The sequence below is a fragment of the Hirundo rustica genome, chromosome 19, assembly GCF_015227805.2.
Source record: "Hirundo rustica isolate bHirRus1 chromosome 19, bHirRus1.pri.v3, whole genome shotgun sequence".
Classification (NCBI taxonomy): Eukaryota; Metazoa; Chordata; class Aves; order Passeriformes; family Hirundinidae; genus Hirundo; species Hirundo rustica.
Window position 1 is genome coordinate 7098034 of NC_053468.1, and position 16537 is coordinate 7114570.

The 16537-nt window shown below is 51.8% G+C and overlaps 1 protein-coding gene across 3 annotated transcripts; it reads right to left on the reverse strand.

Moving 5' to 3' along the window:
• Positions 1 to 622: 622 nt before the first annotated feature.
• On the reverse strand, positions 623 to 12335 carry P2RX1 (purinergic receptor P2X 1). 3 transcript variants are annotated; one of them, XM_040082519.2, is made up of 13 exons: positions 12045 to 12335; positions 8630 to 8777; positions 8154 to 8225; positions 7635 to 7704; positions 7023 to 7119; positions 6697 to 6777; positions 5355 to 5496; positions 4114 to 4244; positions 3410 to 3500; positions 2672 to 2737; positions 1954 to 2046; positions 1392 to 1439; positions 623 to 989 (listed from the first exon to the last, which is right to left on the reverse strand). In XM_040082519.2, exons 1-12 carry the CDS (start codon positions 12179 to 12181, stop codon positions 1395 to 1397), a joined length of 1173 nt encoding a protein of 390 aa, XP_039938453.1. In that variant the 5' UTR covers positions 12182 to 12335; the 3' UTR covers positions 623 to 989; positions 1392 to 1394. The 3 variants fall into 3 exon arrangements, with proteins under 3 accessions (XP_039938453.1, XP_039938451.1, XP_039938452.1); XM_040082517.2 differs by having other exon boundaries at positions 623 to 1076; XM_040082518.2 differs by having other exon boundaries at positions 623 to 1079.
• Positions 12336 to 16537: the final 4202 nt, after the last annotated feature.

Genomic DNA, 16537 nt, shown 5'->3' on the forward strand with positions numbered 1-16537 from the left:
AAATCAACCAAAGCAAAATTTTCCCTGGGGAGGTAAAAAACGACATTCAGAGAGGGACTATGCAGAAAGTCAGTGTTGATGTGTCCTGGAGAATGGAACAGGGCAGGGTCTCCTCGGCGGGGTGTGGGGTTTGAACACAGCCTGTGAAGTGTAGCTGCATGTGATGAGTAGTGCAAATCTTCTAGCACAGAGGGGAATTTTAGTTCCTGGGTGCAAAGAGCTGGCTTGTGAGGCTGCTGCTGAGAAAGTCTTTCTGACCAGCTAACACTGACTGGCAGGGGCAGTGGAGGCAGAGCTGGCACAGGACAGTGGATGCCATGGCTGGCAGTGTGCCAGTGCTCCTTGCCAGCCAGCCTGTCTGAGGAGGAAACCCGAGTGACAACTCTGATATAACAGCCCCTGCTCGTGGCAAGAGGCCCAGGAATCCTGCACGGGAGGGCAGTTTCTGAAGGAATCATCACTGATGGGATTACTTTGTATGCATAAGCCCTCCAGAAACCACTGCAAACACCATGCTCTGGGGCAAGCATAGGCACCACGAAGGGATGTAGTAGAAAAACTAAAGGTTTATTTTTTTTTTTAATAAAATACATCCTTACAAAATAACCATTTTTCTCCCAGGCTGGGCATGGTTCCTGCCAGCTCTCCTTCCCTCTTCTTCTCAATTTGGAGCTGTCCAACGGTGCTCCTGAGGCAGAAATGGCAGCTGTGCTCCCCCCTGGGTCTTCAGGGGCAAGTGAGCTGGCACAGCCCTGGCACACCAGGCAGGGTGCAGTGCCAGCCCTTCTGAAGGGCGTGCAAAGGCAGCAGACCCAGTGCCCTGCAGCAGGACTGCCAGAGGGCTCCAAGATCCCTTAGTTTGACCCATCCACAGCATCGTGGCATGTCCCACTAGAGGCTGTGTGCTGGGCCAGCCAGCCCCTGCCCTGGCTGCAGGGCACCACCTTCCCATGAGCTGGTGCTGGATGCTGCTTCTGCTGGTCTTGGAGCTGGCCCAGGAGGTGATGGGATGGTGACCGAGTTTTAAGAGAAGAGGAGGAGGAAGAGGGGTGCAGGTTTGTCAGTCAGTGTGGATTCTGCTGAGAGAGTGGTGCACAGTGATTTCTGGTGTCTTGCCCCCCCGTGCCCTTCTTCAAGACATGCTGCCATCAAAGATGAGTTGTCAGTCCCACATCCTGCATCTGCTGCTGCCTCATGCAATTGGTTATGCTGCAAAGTGCTGACCCCACTTTAGGCACTACAGCCCACAGCTCAGATCTCCTCCAAGACTCCCTGGAGCCCTGCTGCCTTCCCTGAAACCCTCCTGCCTTCCCACAGGCCTTGGGATAGCTCCATCACCCATAGCCCTCATCCCTGCCAGATGTATGCTGAGCTGAGGAAACACCACTCACCTCTCACTGTGTATTGTCAGGCTCCTTTTCCTTCTTATGTGACTTCGACTGGGGGTTAAATGAGAGAAAACAAGAATTCTTTTACAGACCTGCTCCCTTCTAATGCCAGGGAAAATGTAATTGGGCAGCAACTCCTAACCCACAGTATATATGCATATTTTCAGATAAATTCAAGGGGAACTGTGTTTGTGTCCTTCTAAAGGGCATGAAACATCTCATGGTCATGGAGATATTCTCAAAGAGCAGAAAAAGAGACATTTTCTAGTTTGCTGAAGCACAGATCTGCCCCTGCTTCCCTTAAAGCAACTCAACTGTTACCAGGTATTGGAACATCTGGGGTTAAAGGGAGAGAATAAAGTTATTAACAATGAGTCACCCACAGCATCTCAGTAATTTTGGAGAGAAGATTCATGGATCCCAGTCTCCAACAGTCCCAAGGGCTCAGGAAGGCGCCTGGTTGCCCCTCAGCGTGGATGTTTGTGTTACAGCGTCATTACTCATGCACACATCCACACACACCCCCGCAAGAGCCTCGGCAGGGCAGGCACTCGCTGTTACTTACAGGCTCCGGTTCTGCATATTTGAATTTCTTCTGCTTGTAATAGTCTCGTCCATGGAGAAAATGCAGCAGGAGCAGGTCACAGAGGACAGAGGCCTTAAATCAAAGTGCAGTTAAGTTTGGAGTTGCCCTCCAGGCTCACCTGCACCAGTGTGTTCTTCCATTTTTCCCCAGTTTGCCCCACGATTTAGGGGCAAACTTCTGCTTCATCCCACAACATGGCAGTTGTTGAAGTCTGTAAATGTCCATTTAGGACAGAAGTGAAGCGTGCTGTGTTCAATATTGGGTGATTTAAGTCAACAGAAATGAAATGTTTCCACTTTAGCTAAGTTCAGAGCACAACAGCCTTTGAGCCATGCACAAGTCTTTAAAGACCATAACCAAACTGGGTGCTGGGTTTCTGTCCTGCATGAAATACTGCCAATCACCTGCAGACCCTCCCTCAATGCCAGCTCTGACTTGAAACTACCAGGATACCAAGAGAAGCCAGCCTTCCCTTCATCAGCAGGGCAGAATTCACATCAGCCAGGGACCAGCAGGAACAGGTTTTCCTGAGCCAGTGAGGAAGGAGAGCACCTCCTTTCCCCCTTTTGCCCATCCTCTGATTCCCTGAGCAGTAGCCAGTATTTCACTGCAGCTCAAGGACGCTTCCCACAGATGTCACAGGCAAGAAGAATAATTTGAGAGTCTCCATATAGAGGCTGGAAATATCTGAACTTACCACTCCAAAAATACCAATTCCAGAGCCAATTGTGGTCATGGTTGGGATGATGTCAAATTTGCCTGCCTGGATAAAGTCAGAGAAAATAGGTGATAAGTTACAGTCAACCCAGGGGAAAAAAAAAAAAAAGGGTGCTCTAACTGTAGGTGGGGCTCGGCAAAAGTGCCTCACAGCAACCCAAACCATAACCACAGCACACAGAGAAAGAGGAGCTGGGAAAGAGCTGGTCAAACAGAAAAATATTGTCGGTTGGTTTTTGGCTGAAATAAATTGAACTTACTTTTCTTCCTGTATTTTTAATATAGAAAACCCAACCAAAACCAAGCAACAAAACAAAAGAATACACTTGGAACATTCACAGTGGGAGCACAATAAGAAAAGCCTTCTCTCCCAGGGGGAAGAAAAAGACAAAATAGAAAAATGCAGATGTTCAGGTTTTGGAAATATCAGTAAAAGGTTTTGGGTTCCCACAGGTCCTCCCCACTCCCATCACCAAGTTTTTTTAGACAAAACCACTGATCAAGCCACAGCTGAAAGGTGTGACCTATAAAACATGTTTTCCTCCTCTCTTCCCTTCCCCAGTATTCCCCAAGGGTTCCTGTGAGGGGGTCAGAACCCAAGGAAAACATTCACACTAGTTTTCCTGATCCCACAGGACCCTGGTGCTGTCTTACAGAGCTGGTACCTTCCCAAGGATTTGGCACTGCTGTCCCAGGGATCCAGAGGATCCACCCTTACCTTGCCATTCACCAAAATGTCGAGCCGGATCCCAAACACCTTGTAGAGTGTTCTCTTTTCCATCCCATCTTCTCTGTAGTATTTGGCATATCTGTGCAATTGGATGGCGAGTGTTAATGGTCTGCCAGGGTGTCTAACAGCCCCTGCAACCCTACAGCACCAGGATCTTGGCCAAAGATCTGGGAGTGTGCTACCACAGACCTGCTCCTGACCTTCTCCTTCAACCCCCTGAAGGAGCTGGGCTGTTGGCACCTCTCCTCTCTGTGCCTCAGTTTTCCTGCCTGCAGGTTGGAGTTCCAGCTCCTGCTCACGCTGTTTGATCTGATGTCGCCAAGTTCTGCCTGCAGCAGATCTTGGTGAAGCACTAGTGACAGCGTCACCCAGGGCAGAGGATAGAGACTATGGGAACATGTGAGATGATCCTACACCATCTCCAGTCTTTCAAGGGGCTTCCCAAAAGCTCAGCCAGGCAGGAGAGCCTGCAGGGGGGAGGAGATGGAAAGGAAATGGGGCAACTTTGAAGCCAAGGGGTGTATTATCACTTTTCTCATGTCATTTAAAAGAGCTCTGGTACTGCTGTCTGACCCTGAAAAGGTAGTGAGTATTTTGAAGGACACTCTCTGGCCTTCTACCATCCCTTGAGTGGGAACCTGAAATCTGTCACCTCTGAATTACACTTGCAGAATTAACAGGAATTTCCTTACCTGAAGTTGAACCCTGGTGAAACATTGCTGTCGTCATTGTAAAGGCCGTGGAACTGGTAAATGGGTTTGCAGTACCGCAGCGGCCAGTCGAGGTCACAGTTCCAGTCTATGGTGATGCCCACCACTCCACCCTGCAGCCAAGAGGGGAGTCACGAGGTTACCCCTCCTTGGACCTGGCCCACACAGAGAAATGCTTTCCCTCCTCATTCGTGTCCTGTCTTGATGCCATGAGGTGTCCTGGCACTCCAGATGCATGGACCCCACTCCTGCCTCAGCCTTCCTGAGCAGCCTTAGTTTTCTGGCCTGTACATAACCCCTTGCAGAGGCTCTTGTTTCTGCCCTGAGTGCTGGATATACAAATAAATTCATGTCCTCTCGTTCCCGATCAGAATCCTGTGCCCAAAGCATAGTCCTGAGAAACAGTGCTCACCACAGATCCCTTCTGGTCCTCGTGGGACAGCCCTCCTTTGCCTGATTATGCCCAAGAGATTGCTCAGGAAATGCAGGAGTCCCTCCTCCCCCTGCGCTCACTCCAGGTTGTAAATAGCTGTGTCCCAGAGGCTTGTATTTTTGCATCTTTAATATATAGAATCTTAGAATGGTTTAGGTTGGAAGGGACCATAAAGCCCCTCTTGTTCCAAACCCTGCCACGGGCAGGGGTACCTTCCACTAGGCCAGTTTTTTCCTGTCCAGCCTGGCCAGGAATAGGGCAGCCATAGCTTCTGTAGGACAGCTGATCCAGTCCATGCAATATATGTTCACATATGCAAGCCTCTGATTTTATTCAACGTCTGGCAAAGTTATCACAAGGTTTTGCAGCGCAGAGATAGCAGATACTCCCACACACCAGCCTGAGGAGTGTCAGCAAAGCTGCATTTTGGAGCCTGGGGAAAGGCTGCAGTTAGCACTGTGCAATGGCCAATATTTGACCATGCAGTTGGGATTTCCAAACTCAGATGGGATTTGGCCACACAGATCTAGTTATTCACTGCTCAAATTAAAACAAGCTGAACCCTGGGATTTACTGCCAGTGGGTCAAATCTTCTCAAGAGTTTCCAAGAAAAATGTAAATATTAGGCCATGTCCAAGGAGATTCATAATCTTTATGAGATAATTCTGACACTTTTGTTTTCTCAAGAATTCTTGAGAAAACAGAAGAGCATCTCAACAGCTGGGGATGATTGCACTGCCAGTGCCCCTCTCCCATCAACATCAAGGGACATAATTTGAAACTGAAGTACCTTTACAGCCAGGAAGGTGAAATTCTGACCCGATTCCTTCACTATGTATCCCAGTTCAAACACAGGACATAAGGAATCAGTGCCTTTGTGATAGGTGCATTTCTTCAGGTACTGCTTGGTAACACTCTCAACCAAGTTACGCCTGTGAATGAAAAGAGTGAGAAAGATTCGCAGTAACACAGTAATTTGGGTGGCAAAGAACCTCTCTAAGTCCCTTGCCCAGTCCACGTCGCTCTCCCATTCACATGCCAGCTCGTCCATGGGCTCTGCTAGGGCAATGCTCCACGTACCTACAATTCTTATCTGGGACACCTCCTGGATAGTGAGTGCATCCCACACCTTTTACATTTAGCTGGAATTTGCTATCTCCTACAGCAAGAGTTAAAAGGAAAGGGCAACTTCTTGCCTTCCATCCCATTCTCTTTTGCGTAAAAGCACCCTGTCTGTGAAGCCTATGGTTTCGTAACACTTGTGCCTTGCTCAACCTGATCCCATTGCTGATGCTCAGCAGAGAATTGCCAGCAGTGATCAAAGGCAGGAAGTTTCCCCACAGGCCAGCTGGGTTTGGCACAGCCCTTGCCACAGCAGCCAGCCCAGCCACCCTCACCACCAGGACCTGATCCCTCTCTGTGTCCTCTTCAGCCTGCCCTCCCTCAGGGCACCTCTCCTTGCAGCTGGGGGGATCCCCTCTCCTAGCCACCTCTTGGGGTGCTGTGTGAGGTCAGCCCAGGACTTCTCCAAGCATGCTGCCTTGCCAGGATATTTAACCTTGGCTGCAGCATGGGGACAAGATCAGCTTAGAGAGGAGAATCTGCTGTCTTCAGCACAAATAGCTTCTGTTAATTTGTTCCAAATCAGATATATGGTCACTGCCATCACAAATCCTCTTATGAGTATGCCTTCAGTCAGCAGCATTTCCCCCAGCGCTGCCGGGAAGGGGCCAACCCCACCCTTTCCTGAAACAGGTGAGATCTGTGAGGTTAAGGGGACTCTGGGGCACTTATCCTGACCATGCGGTATTTTAGTCTTCAGAGAAGAAAAATGAAGAATCAGAGAAACTATATTTTCATGTGCAACTTGTGAGGGTAACTCAGGAGAGGTTAATTCCAGAAATCTTTCCCATAACTACAGCTACCAGCTGAGGTGGGACAGATTTGGGAGGGAAATGTCTCAGTTTCTATGAGCTAATATGGGGTTCAGTGCAGCATAGGGATCACTGATGAGGTGTGCAATCCTCTATACCAAGCGTCCAGTTCCACCCATCCAGCTAAACCCATGGTTTCCTCTGAGGGACACAGCTGGAGGAACCAACCAGGAGCCATCCTCCCAAACCTCTCCTTACCTGGACACCTTGAACTTGGGGAAGGTGATGCTGTTCTTGATGAACAAGGTGAACTTCTCTGCTTCTGACAGCAGGGCAGGGCTGAAAAACACAAGTGTAGACACGTGTCCATCACTTGGCTCTCCAGACTCTAGAGAAAGCCCCATTTGGTGGAAATTCATCCAAACTGAGACAAGTAAACCCGGAAAACTGGTGGTCTCATCCCTTCTGTTTCTGGTCTTTCACAATGCAGGCAGCCTGGGCCACATCCCGTAGAGCCCCAGCTTGGTCTACCCCACACCAAGTGCAGGTGGGGTGGGAAAGAGAGCAACAACATCATTCCTTACCTGGGAACGTGGTAATCAACTTCAACAGGGCACCAACCAAAGATCTCACAGGTGTTCACGGTGCTGTTGAAACGTACACACTTGCCAGTCATGAGCCCTGTGGGGGAGAGAGCTGCTCACACCCCTGGATCCTGTGAAACTTCAGCCACACTGGGATGGATGGGATCTGGCTGGAGCTTTAGCTCTGTTCATCAAGGGCATTCAAGACACAAAATGCTCGGGGCTTTGGTGCCTTCATAAAACAGGAAATTAATTGTGGCCTCTCAGCTCAGAACAGTAGTTTCTCTTACAGTGCCATCCAGGGGAGCAGCTGGGGATTTTTCTTGTTAAAACACACCTAAGAAAATGCTGAGCTGATGAGGACAACAGTTTGGGGGAAATGGCTTAGTCATGATTAACCTTTTGTTGGCTGACCTGTTTGCAGCTCAGGTATCTTTCAAAATAGCAGAGCTGGACCAGCCCAGGTGGGAACTTCAACCAGCATGTCAGAGGCTTTTCCTAAACCCTGTCCAAAGCAGGTCCCCCAGCCAGGTGACACCCCAGCCAGGCAGCTTTTCTCAGTGTGTCTCACCAGAAACACCAGAGCCAAGGCCCTGGGGCCGTGTGCCATACCTTGTCCCTGACGGCTGTATTTCCCTTTGCTGCAGTCGCTGTCCCGTGTGCACAGCCCGGCATCTGGCAGCTGTTTGGAGAAAGCAGCCACCTCTTAGCATCCCACCCTGCAGCTTCAATCCCTCTGTCCCTCCTGTCTCACCGACAGCATTTTTCTCGAGGTATACACTGCTCAACTGCAGCCAGAGCCTTGTCCATACACTGCTTCCCAACCAAGGCTGTCCAGATAAAGCAGGAGAAAAGGGGCGATTCATTCACTCCAGGCAGATGCTTTCAGTTAAGCCTCAAGTCTGCTCTGCTTGATCATCTCAAAGGGAAGAAAACTTAAATGGATGCCGCCTGTTTTTCAGCAGAATAAAAGTCTCCACCTGGCATGCAGGAGTCAGGAACAATAATATGGGGCCAGGCTCTGGCTTTTACTAAACCTCCCAATGTCAGAAAAAGTCTTTCCACAGTGATAGCACCACAGTCCCCTAAATTACAGAAGCTGAGCCCACTGAAGGAAGCTGGTGTATTTACCTCTGGGCAGGTTCCTTGTTTCTGACCGGGAGTGACAATGAAGTTGGTCATCACCACGAACGAGTTGTCCCCCTGTGGAGACACAGCCAACAAGCTCACAGCCAGCACAGGGTCTCCTGTGTGAGGAGCCTCTCCCTGGGTGGGGACCTGCAGTGCCACCAGCCCCAGGGACAGCGGAGGACCCCGCTTGCTGCCTGAGATCCTGCTCCAGAGGCACTAGAGGAACCTTGATCCTTTTGTGATCAGCCTCCAATGTGCCTCCTCAGCCACTGTGGGTCCCAAGTACCAAATGCTCCCTAAGGGGAACCTGGGCAGAGGTTTGTGGCAGGAGCAACCTCCTTTCCACCACAGGGACACCCTGTCATGGCTAGCCCCACGAAAACCTTTGCTGAGGATGCATCTGCACCCCAGAACATAGGGGAAAACAGCAACTGGGACAAAATCAAACCCCTAACCCAGCCACCCTGACTCCTTACCTGGGGTGGGAAAACATAGTCCACCACATCCCAGATGTGAGGACCCAGGACACTCTCGTTGGTCAGTGTCAGCCCTTTCAACTTCACTGAGACCGAGCTGACGATGCTGTCCTGAGACTGGTAGCCCTTCTCATAGAGGAACACCCACCTGGACAGGGAAAGGGAGCAGGGTTAGCATCAAGAACTCCTCCATTGGGCCCAAATTCTCAGCACAGACCTGTGGACTGGGGCTTTTTCTACCAACTCTCGCCTGGGGAATCATTTGCTACGTTTCTTCCTACTGGATGTGGGACATCTTGCTGAACTTTCCTACCCTTTGCCTGAGTCATGTGGTTGCTGCAGGACCTGACTTTCATGCCAGGATGGTGTGTTTTGGGGACTGGGACACATTTTGTGGCTGAGGGTGTGGGAAGGCAGGTGGAACACAGAAGCCATCGGTCATTTGGGGTTAAAGCCTATGGCAGGTTTGCAGCTTGCTGGTCTCAATGACCTACTCAGACACTCCTCATCTCTTGATCTGCCGCAGAGGAACTCCCCAAAACTCAATGCCTCCAACACAGAGCTGAGTCTGGACACGCTTCACATCCAGAGCCGCTGTTTCCCACCCAGCAAAGGGAATGTGGAGCCATGGCCCTGTGTGCAAGAGGGCTGTAAGAGCAGGGTTAGGGACACTGCTGTGGCCAGAACAGGGCTCTGCCTGCCTTTCCCAGCCCATCAGACAGTCATTAGGGCAGGCTCCTGACACTATTTAACCTACAGCATAAACAAGCTGCTGCTGGATTAACTCTGACTCAAGGAGACTATAAACACGGGCAAGCAACCATTTCGGGTAGTGCTCCCGGCGGCGCGGAGCATTCTCGGCACTAAAAAAGGAGCGATCTGGATTTTGTCCCTGCTGCCGCAGGCATCAGTCCCGCTGGTGAGACAGAGGCAGCAGGCTACAGCCCATGACACCAGCCTGGAGTGTCAACCTGACCTCTGACACCTGGCTGATGGGCAGAGGGGGAAATGGGGAACCCCAGGTGCTGTCTGGAGGTTTTCCATTTGGTGCTGGACCTTTTGGGGACTTCTCAGAGAGGGAGCTTTTTAGCTTGCAGACACATCAGCATCCTGGGACTGAGGGCAAGAGGACCTCAGGGATGGCATCTGCTCCAGCGCCTGGGAATGGGAGCAGAAATTAAGCACTGCTGCCCCTCCAGCTGGGTCACCCAGCTCCAACATCCTCCTCCAAGGCAGAAGACCATACTGGGTTACACTGGTTACAGTGGGCATCTTCCCTGATGCCCTTGGGGCTGCAGGAGGTTGTGAACTGGGCAGCACCAGGGGCAGAATGTTTCCTTAGATCAGCCTCCAGCACAGACTCTGCTGCTGACCTTATCCCCCTCTGGCAGAGCTGACTACAGGCACACGGGGCTGGGCAACCCCACCTCCCCTGCCACAAAGCTGAGGTCATGACAAACAAAACCATTTCTCATGAGCCTGTAAATGCTGCAGCAAGTCCTGCCCAGGTTGTAAAAGTCCCCTGATGTGGCAGAGCCACCAAGTCCTCTTCCCTTGCCGGCCTCATCCTGTGGCTCAGCCCACAGCTCCTTGCATGCAACATTTCAGGAAGAGAAACCCAGGAAGCACCCAGCATCGCCTGGCCAGCAGTGATAACACCTTATCAGTTATCACTGGAAAGAAGAACTGCTCCCCAGGGGTGACATGGGGTCTTACAGTGGGGTTGGCCCCACTTGTGTGCACTGAGAGCACTACCTATGCCTTTCTACCAGAGTCATGCATTGGCACACATTTCCATGAGTATCCCATGCCTGCTATGAAAGGGGGACAAAAGCTGGGAGAATGGTAAATACACATTTGGCTGCCAAATTTGCTCTCAAAGGACTGAAAATCTCAGGCATTTGGGCTTGGTGAGGGCAGTGAACTGGGGCAGTGGTGTGCGCAGGGGACCGGGAGTACTGCTGTGGGAAGGGAACTGGGAGCAGTGCTGTCAGCAGCAAGGGGATGCCAGGGGCTGGTGGTGCTGTGGGCAGCTGCAATCACAGGCAGTCCCTTGCTAGAGGAGCAGGAAAAACTTGGGAATGACAGCAACTTCATGCCAGATTCCTCCCCTCTGCCACTGGCTGCCACCCCCTGGCTGGTTCTCTTCCTGCTCCCTCCTGGCTGCCTGTCTCAGTTTAGCCAAGTTGCTTAAGCCACGTTTCCTTAGTTGCTCCGCACAGTCATCTGTGCCAGTTCCCCATCCACATGAGCAGCTGCCCCCAGCCACATTTGGGACTGGAGCCCTGGGACTTCACAGGCTCAGTCCTTAGGAAAAACAAAGCTGCTCTCAGTAACACCAGTGAAAAACTCTGCAACACAGCATCCTTGAGACATTGGTTGCAGTTTTGCATGAGGAGCCAAAGTGCTGATGAGCAGGGTGGGACCAATGTGGGGGTCCTACACTGATCCCCGGGAAGGTTTTTACCCTTTCCAGAGAGTCTGAGCTAAAAGCAGGGATGGGCACTTCTGCTCCCCACAGCAACTTGCTTGCACTGAGGCCTGGGAGCCACTGCCTTTCCTTTGCATGAGACATTCTGCACCCCCAAAATTCCCAGGTTTTCCACTTCATGGCTAGACACCCCCTTCCTTTCAAACATCCTGGGGCCCTTCCCCAGGAAAGGATGCTGATCTCCCTCTAAGGCTGAGCCCACAGCAGCCACGGGGCCACAGCAAAGGCTTACCATCCATCACATCCCATAGCATCGTCCCACACTGAGGGGACAGGGACACAGGAACTGTAGCAGGAGCAGCAGCCCCGGGGCACCTGAGGACACACATCCTCACCCCGTTCTGATCCCGCCTGCCCCCCTCACTGCCTTTTTTAAGCAGTTGCCCTTGCTCCACATTAGCTTTTGGAGCTGTCTCCCAGAAGCAAATAAGACCAGGAATTTTGGAGTCAAGCTGCGTCTGGGCCGCAGCGTCAGAGCGGTGAACAGGGAGATTTATGGCCCTGTCTTGAGCCGCTTGGGTCTCACAAATCACTGCACTGGCCCCACATGCCTCTTATTTAATATAAATGAAAATAAAAATAACAACAGATTCTCAGGCCACCATCCAGCAGCTGGAGCAGGATTATTCTTTTCAGTGGGAAGCGGGGCCACGGTGTGCAGAGCAGGGCTGGGCAGCGATGAGCCTCCAGCCTGCACATACAGTAGCTTCTGGGGAGGATATGGGGACTAAGCAGCCACCTAAAAGAGCCACGGTGGGACACTGGGCTGCACGGGAGCAGCTACAACCAGAGGGATGCGAAGCCATTAGCAATAACCCCCCTGCACAGTGATACAGGGGATATAGAAGCCCCTCTCCTTCCATTGCTTTTTAACCCAGTAGCAGAGCATTAATTTTAGGGAAGGCAGGTGCCGAGGAGCCTTACCCGATGATGTACGCCAGGACGATGAGCTGGATCAGCCGGAAGGTCAGTCCCACCTTCTTGTTCCTCACCAGCACCATCCGAGGGGTGTCATACTCGAAGAGGAAGGAGGACACCCTGTCCATGCACTTCTGCCCCATGGCTGCGCCAGGGCTGTGCCGCAGCCTCCGGGCTCTTCACTGCACCCTGGGCTGGGCCGTGCCCGCCGCCGCTCCGGCAGCTCCTCTGTTTGCAGAGGGGAAAAAAAAAAAAGAAAATAAGAACGCTATCGGCGTGGCTCTGTGCACATCTGGGCTGTCGGGTTTCCTCCTCTGCGCAGGGATGAGGCTTCCTCTTCCTATAAGCTCTGGGCTGGGAAGAGCGGGTGCCCTACATGGTCTGGGGGTGGGACAGGGTGTGGGAGGGTGCAGGGCCACCCCGCTGCCAAGCCCACATGCCACCAGGACGAAGCCCTCTGCCCGTGAGCGATGCTCCCTTGCCCAGCAGGGACCTTTCCTGGGGACAGAGAGGCTGCAGGCAGGGCTCGGGATGAGCAGAGGCCACAAGGCATCCCCGGGGGCAACAGTGGGATGGAAGAGATTGTGGGGGTCCCGGGAGAGATTTTAGGAATTAGGGTTGGGGTATCATCTTTCCTGCCACAGCAGCTACCTCAGGCTGTGTGTCCTGAGCCCACGTCCTACTCTGTCTCCCAAAAGCTGTCCCAAAGGGGTCAGGGAAGAGAAGGGGGAGCACCAGAAAGCCCAGCTCAGCCATTCGGAGCTGACCCACGGAGCAGAAGGGCGCCCAGCTTGGCCCCCTCCCGTGGAGCCAGACAGCTGGGGCTTGGCTCCTTCCCAGCGCTTGTACTGGGCTGGGCTGGGTGCTTTTGGAAGCATTTCCAGCATTTCCTGAATGGCCCGGCCGTGAGCAGGGCCGGGCGAGCCGGGGTCACGGCGAGCGATGCTCAGCAGGGTGGCGCAGACACCACTTTAAACAAATACCACTGAGAAAGGGACTGGATTTGAAAGTGCCAGATTGAAATCTGGGGGCCAACAGCCACAATGGGAGGCTTTGAAGGAGGTTGGCTCACGGCTGGGGGAAGCACCGAGGCCGTGGATGGGGGACCCTGCACCCTCAGTGCATCCCACTGGGCAGCTCCAGGGCACAGGCTTGCAGGGGTGAGCTCTGTGCTGAGCGCTGAGGCTGAGGAGGGAGCACTGGGGCTGTGTTTCTGGGGGAAAGAGAGGATGTTTTCACCAGAAATCCCAGCACCTAGCTGCTTCAGCACTCCGGGCAGGGACAGGCCCCATGAGCCCCAGTTCATCTGCTGCCACCCTTGGCCTCAAAGGAGACACCGAGCCACTGAGCCTGGGATAAAGGCTCTCTCTGCAGGAGGAAATAGTTTTGGAAGCTTGAAAAAAAATCTTAACCTGCTGGGATAAATCTTTCCTTTCAGGAATATTTCTTTTAGCATCACCGCCTCTCAAGTTCACTTGCCGATGGCTCACTGTCACATTAACCTTTCGACTCAACATATTACAGACCTGAAAACAGTGAAATAAGTGGAACAAATCAATTATCTTTGCTGGGCAATAAGGAAAACTGGGGGAAAGCAACTGAATCATTTATCCAAATCTTTTGGGCGTACCACAAAGCCTGGGAATCAAAATCAGATGATCCCACGTTGCAAGTGACGTGATGCGATCCCAATGCCCCAGTCCTCAGCAACATGGAAAGCTGTCAGACAAGGAGCCAAAAGCAAATACAAAATGCTGATGTTAATCATACAGATTGAAGGCTGATACTGCTATTGAGTGGAGCAGACAAACCTTATAAGCTTAGATATCTGTCAGGAGAGAAGCAAATAACTTACTGTATGAAACGAGGCCTTTTAGGGAAGGCTGCTCACCCTTGCCAAGGCCATGGGGATAATGAAAATAGGACAGCTAAATTTAACAGCAAAATGACTTGTAAAAGAGTCACTTCTAACCTCCTCTCTGGTACTTGGAGTCAATAAAATGGTTATAGCATGGATTTAGCTAAAATACTTTCCATTGGGAGATAATATGCATCTGCCATTTTATAATCTCTTGGGGCCATGTTGAAGCTGGCGAGTGGGGCCGGACCCCGTCTGGAGTGACGTGGAGAGCAGAAGACCCCAGCCTGGGACACCAACAGAACCTGAATCTCTTCCTGGGCTCATACCAGCACCCAGCATGGACACCCACTTAGCCACAGCATCCAAATGTTTGACAAAACCACAGCCTAAACATCTGTGGGCTCACACCTCTCCCACACCCACGCCATCCCTGGGATTGCCACTCCTTAAATTACTTTATCACTGGGAGTTTAGTAAGTTTGCACAGGCATTGCTCACCTTTGTGGCTCAATGGTGCCATGGCTGTGCCAGGTGGCTGCCAACACACCTCCCTGCCTGTGCCAGGTGGTTATCGAGGGACAGTGCCCTGCTTGGGCTCTTCAGTTGTTGATTGACCTGCCCAGGGCAGTCACTGGCCAGAGATGCTGATTTCATGGGGCTGTGATGCTTCCAGCTGTGGTGCTGGCACTGGGCTCACCAGGGGCCAAGTTTGGATGTTGTTTGCTGTGATGATAAATACATTACTGTAACACCCAAATGAAAAATAAAAATAGAATTAAGAGGAAGAGGTTTTTATCAGCCTGTTGTGTAAGGTGTGGCCTGGGGGGTGTCCCATGACCCTCTGCATCAATCCCTACACACAGCTGGGACCTTTGGGATGGTTTTATCTTGGGTTCCCACAGACACCAACTGGCACGGTGCTGTCAATACACTCACAGCCATCTCCTCTGAGTAACTTCTGTATCTCTTGGCTGCTTCCAAGCAGAGCAGGCAGGAGGCACTGGGGGTGCTCTGCCTGGAATGAGGAGGTGTGGGTGCTGCTGCAGGAGCAGAGGCAGCTTGAGCTCATCCTGAGCACTGAGGATGGGTTTGCCCAGGGCACAGAAAGCGCTGAACTGGACTTGACCTGAGCAGTGTGAAAACAAAGGACCAAGTGGGACAACACAGGGACCACAGAGGGTAGAACTGGAAGTGTTCGAGGCCAGGTTGGATGAGCCCTTGAGCAACCTGGTCTAGTGGAAGGTGTCCCTGACCATGGGAGGGAGTTTGAACAAGATGATCTTTAAGGCCCCTTCCAACCCAAACCGTTCTGTGATTCTATGACTCTAAAACCAGGTAGTGATAAGGAAAATGAGCCTATCTAGCTCCACTGCCCACAGGAGGGGAAAATGGAAACAGCAAATGAGGCTCTAAAGCCCCTGTGTTTGTGTCCAAGATTGCAAAGACCTAGGAGCAGATTTCCCAAACACTCTCCTGGGTCAGCTGGCATGGACTGGTCCCCGGTGCCAGGCTTTGGCCTCATCCAGCATCTCCAGCTCCAGCTGGGCCAGATGCCAAGGGCATTGAGGGCTGGTGACCCTCCAAGGGTATCCCTGGCAATGTCATGCAGGGCTAGCACAGGAGTCCATCCACAGCTGCAAAAGGAACTCCTTCCCCTGCCTGTTAAACACACTCAGCCTGTGCTTGGGGCTGAGAGAACAATGAAAAATCTGGTATTTTTAAGGGAGACATTTGGAAATGCCAGTGCATCCTTGCTTTGAGCTGGGACAGGAACTGCTGGAGCACAAACAGAGTTCTGAAAGCCTCTGCATGGGCCTTAAGCCCATCCACACCCAAGGAAGCACCACTATGGAAGGCATAAAAGCTACCAGGTTATTTCCAGGCTTTCAGACATTGATAGAGGAAAAAGAAAATATAAAAACAATAGATGAAGCTCATTACACAACCCAGACTCATGCTTGGCAGCGTCTAGCACGGAGCTCTGAATATCAGCACAAAAACGTGCAGCCCGCTGCAGATCCATGGACGGGGAGAAGTAACATTGGAGGCAAGATTTAAAATATGATGGCAGGTGCAGAGGGGACCTGCTGTGGTCAAGGTTACCCAGAAGAACCCCTGAGAGCTGGTGGCTTTTCCCAGTAATTTTGCCACAGCCCCTTTGCCCTCACCAGTTGCAGGAGGTGCTTACACTGCACCACTGGCAATGGAAAAGGGGAGGGTGGAAAAAAATTGGCAGATGAGAGCAAGCAAGGTCCTACAAAACAGCATGTTCAGTTTTCTTTCCAATTTTAACTTGTCCTTGACCTCTCTTCGCTCCTTCCCAGCAGAGCTGGCTCGGCTCTGTACTTGTCCCGTGCTGCAACGCCCCGACACAAGATGTTTTTGGTGGTACTCACCCCTCAGAAGTGGCATTTCCATCCCCAGTTGCTGCGACAACACATCTCCCTGGAAATACTTCAGCAGTAGTTTAGCTGATGCCAAAGCAAACATGAACCCGAGGTGCTGGGCGTACCAAAAGGTGTCAGTGGCCCTGTGGATCCACATCCAGTGTGGGAGCTGTGCCACAGGATACAGGCACCTTTGGGATTTTTTTGGTAGGTGACACCTTTTTTCTGAATCGTGCCCTCAAAAGACAAGC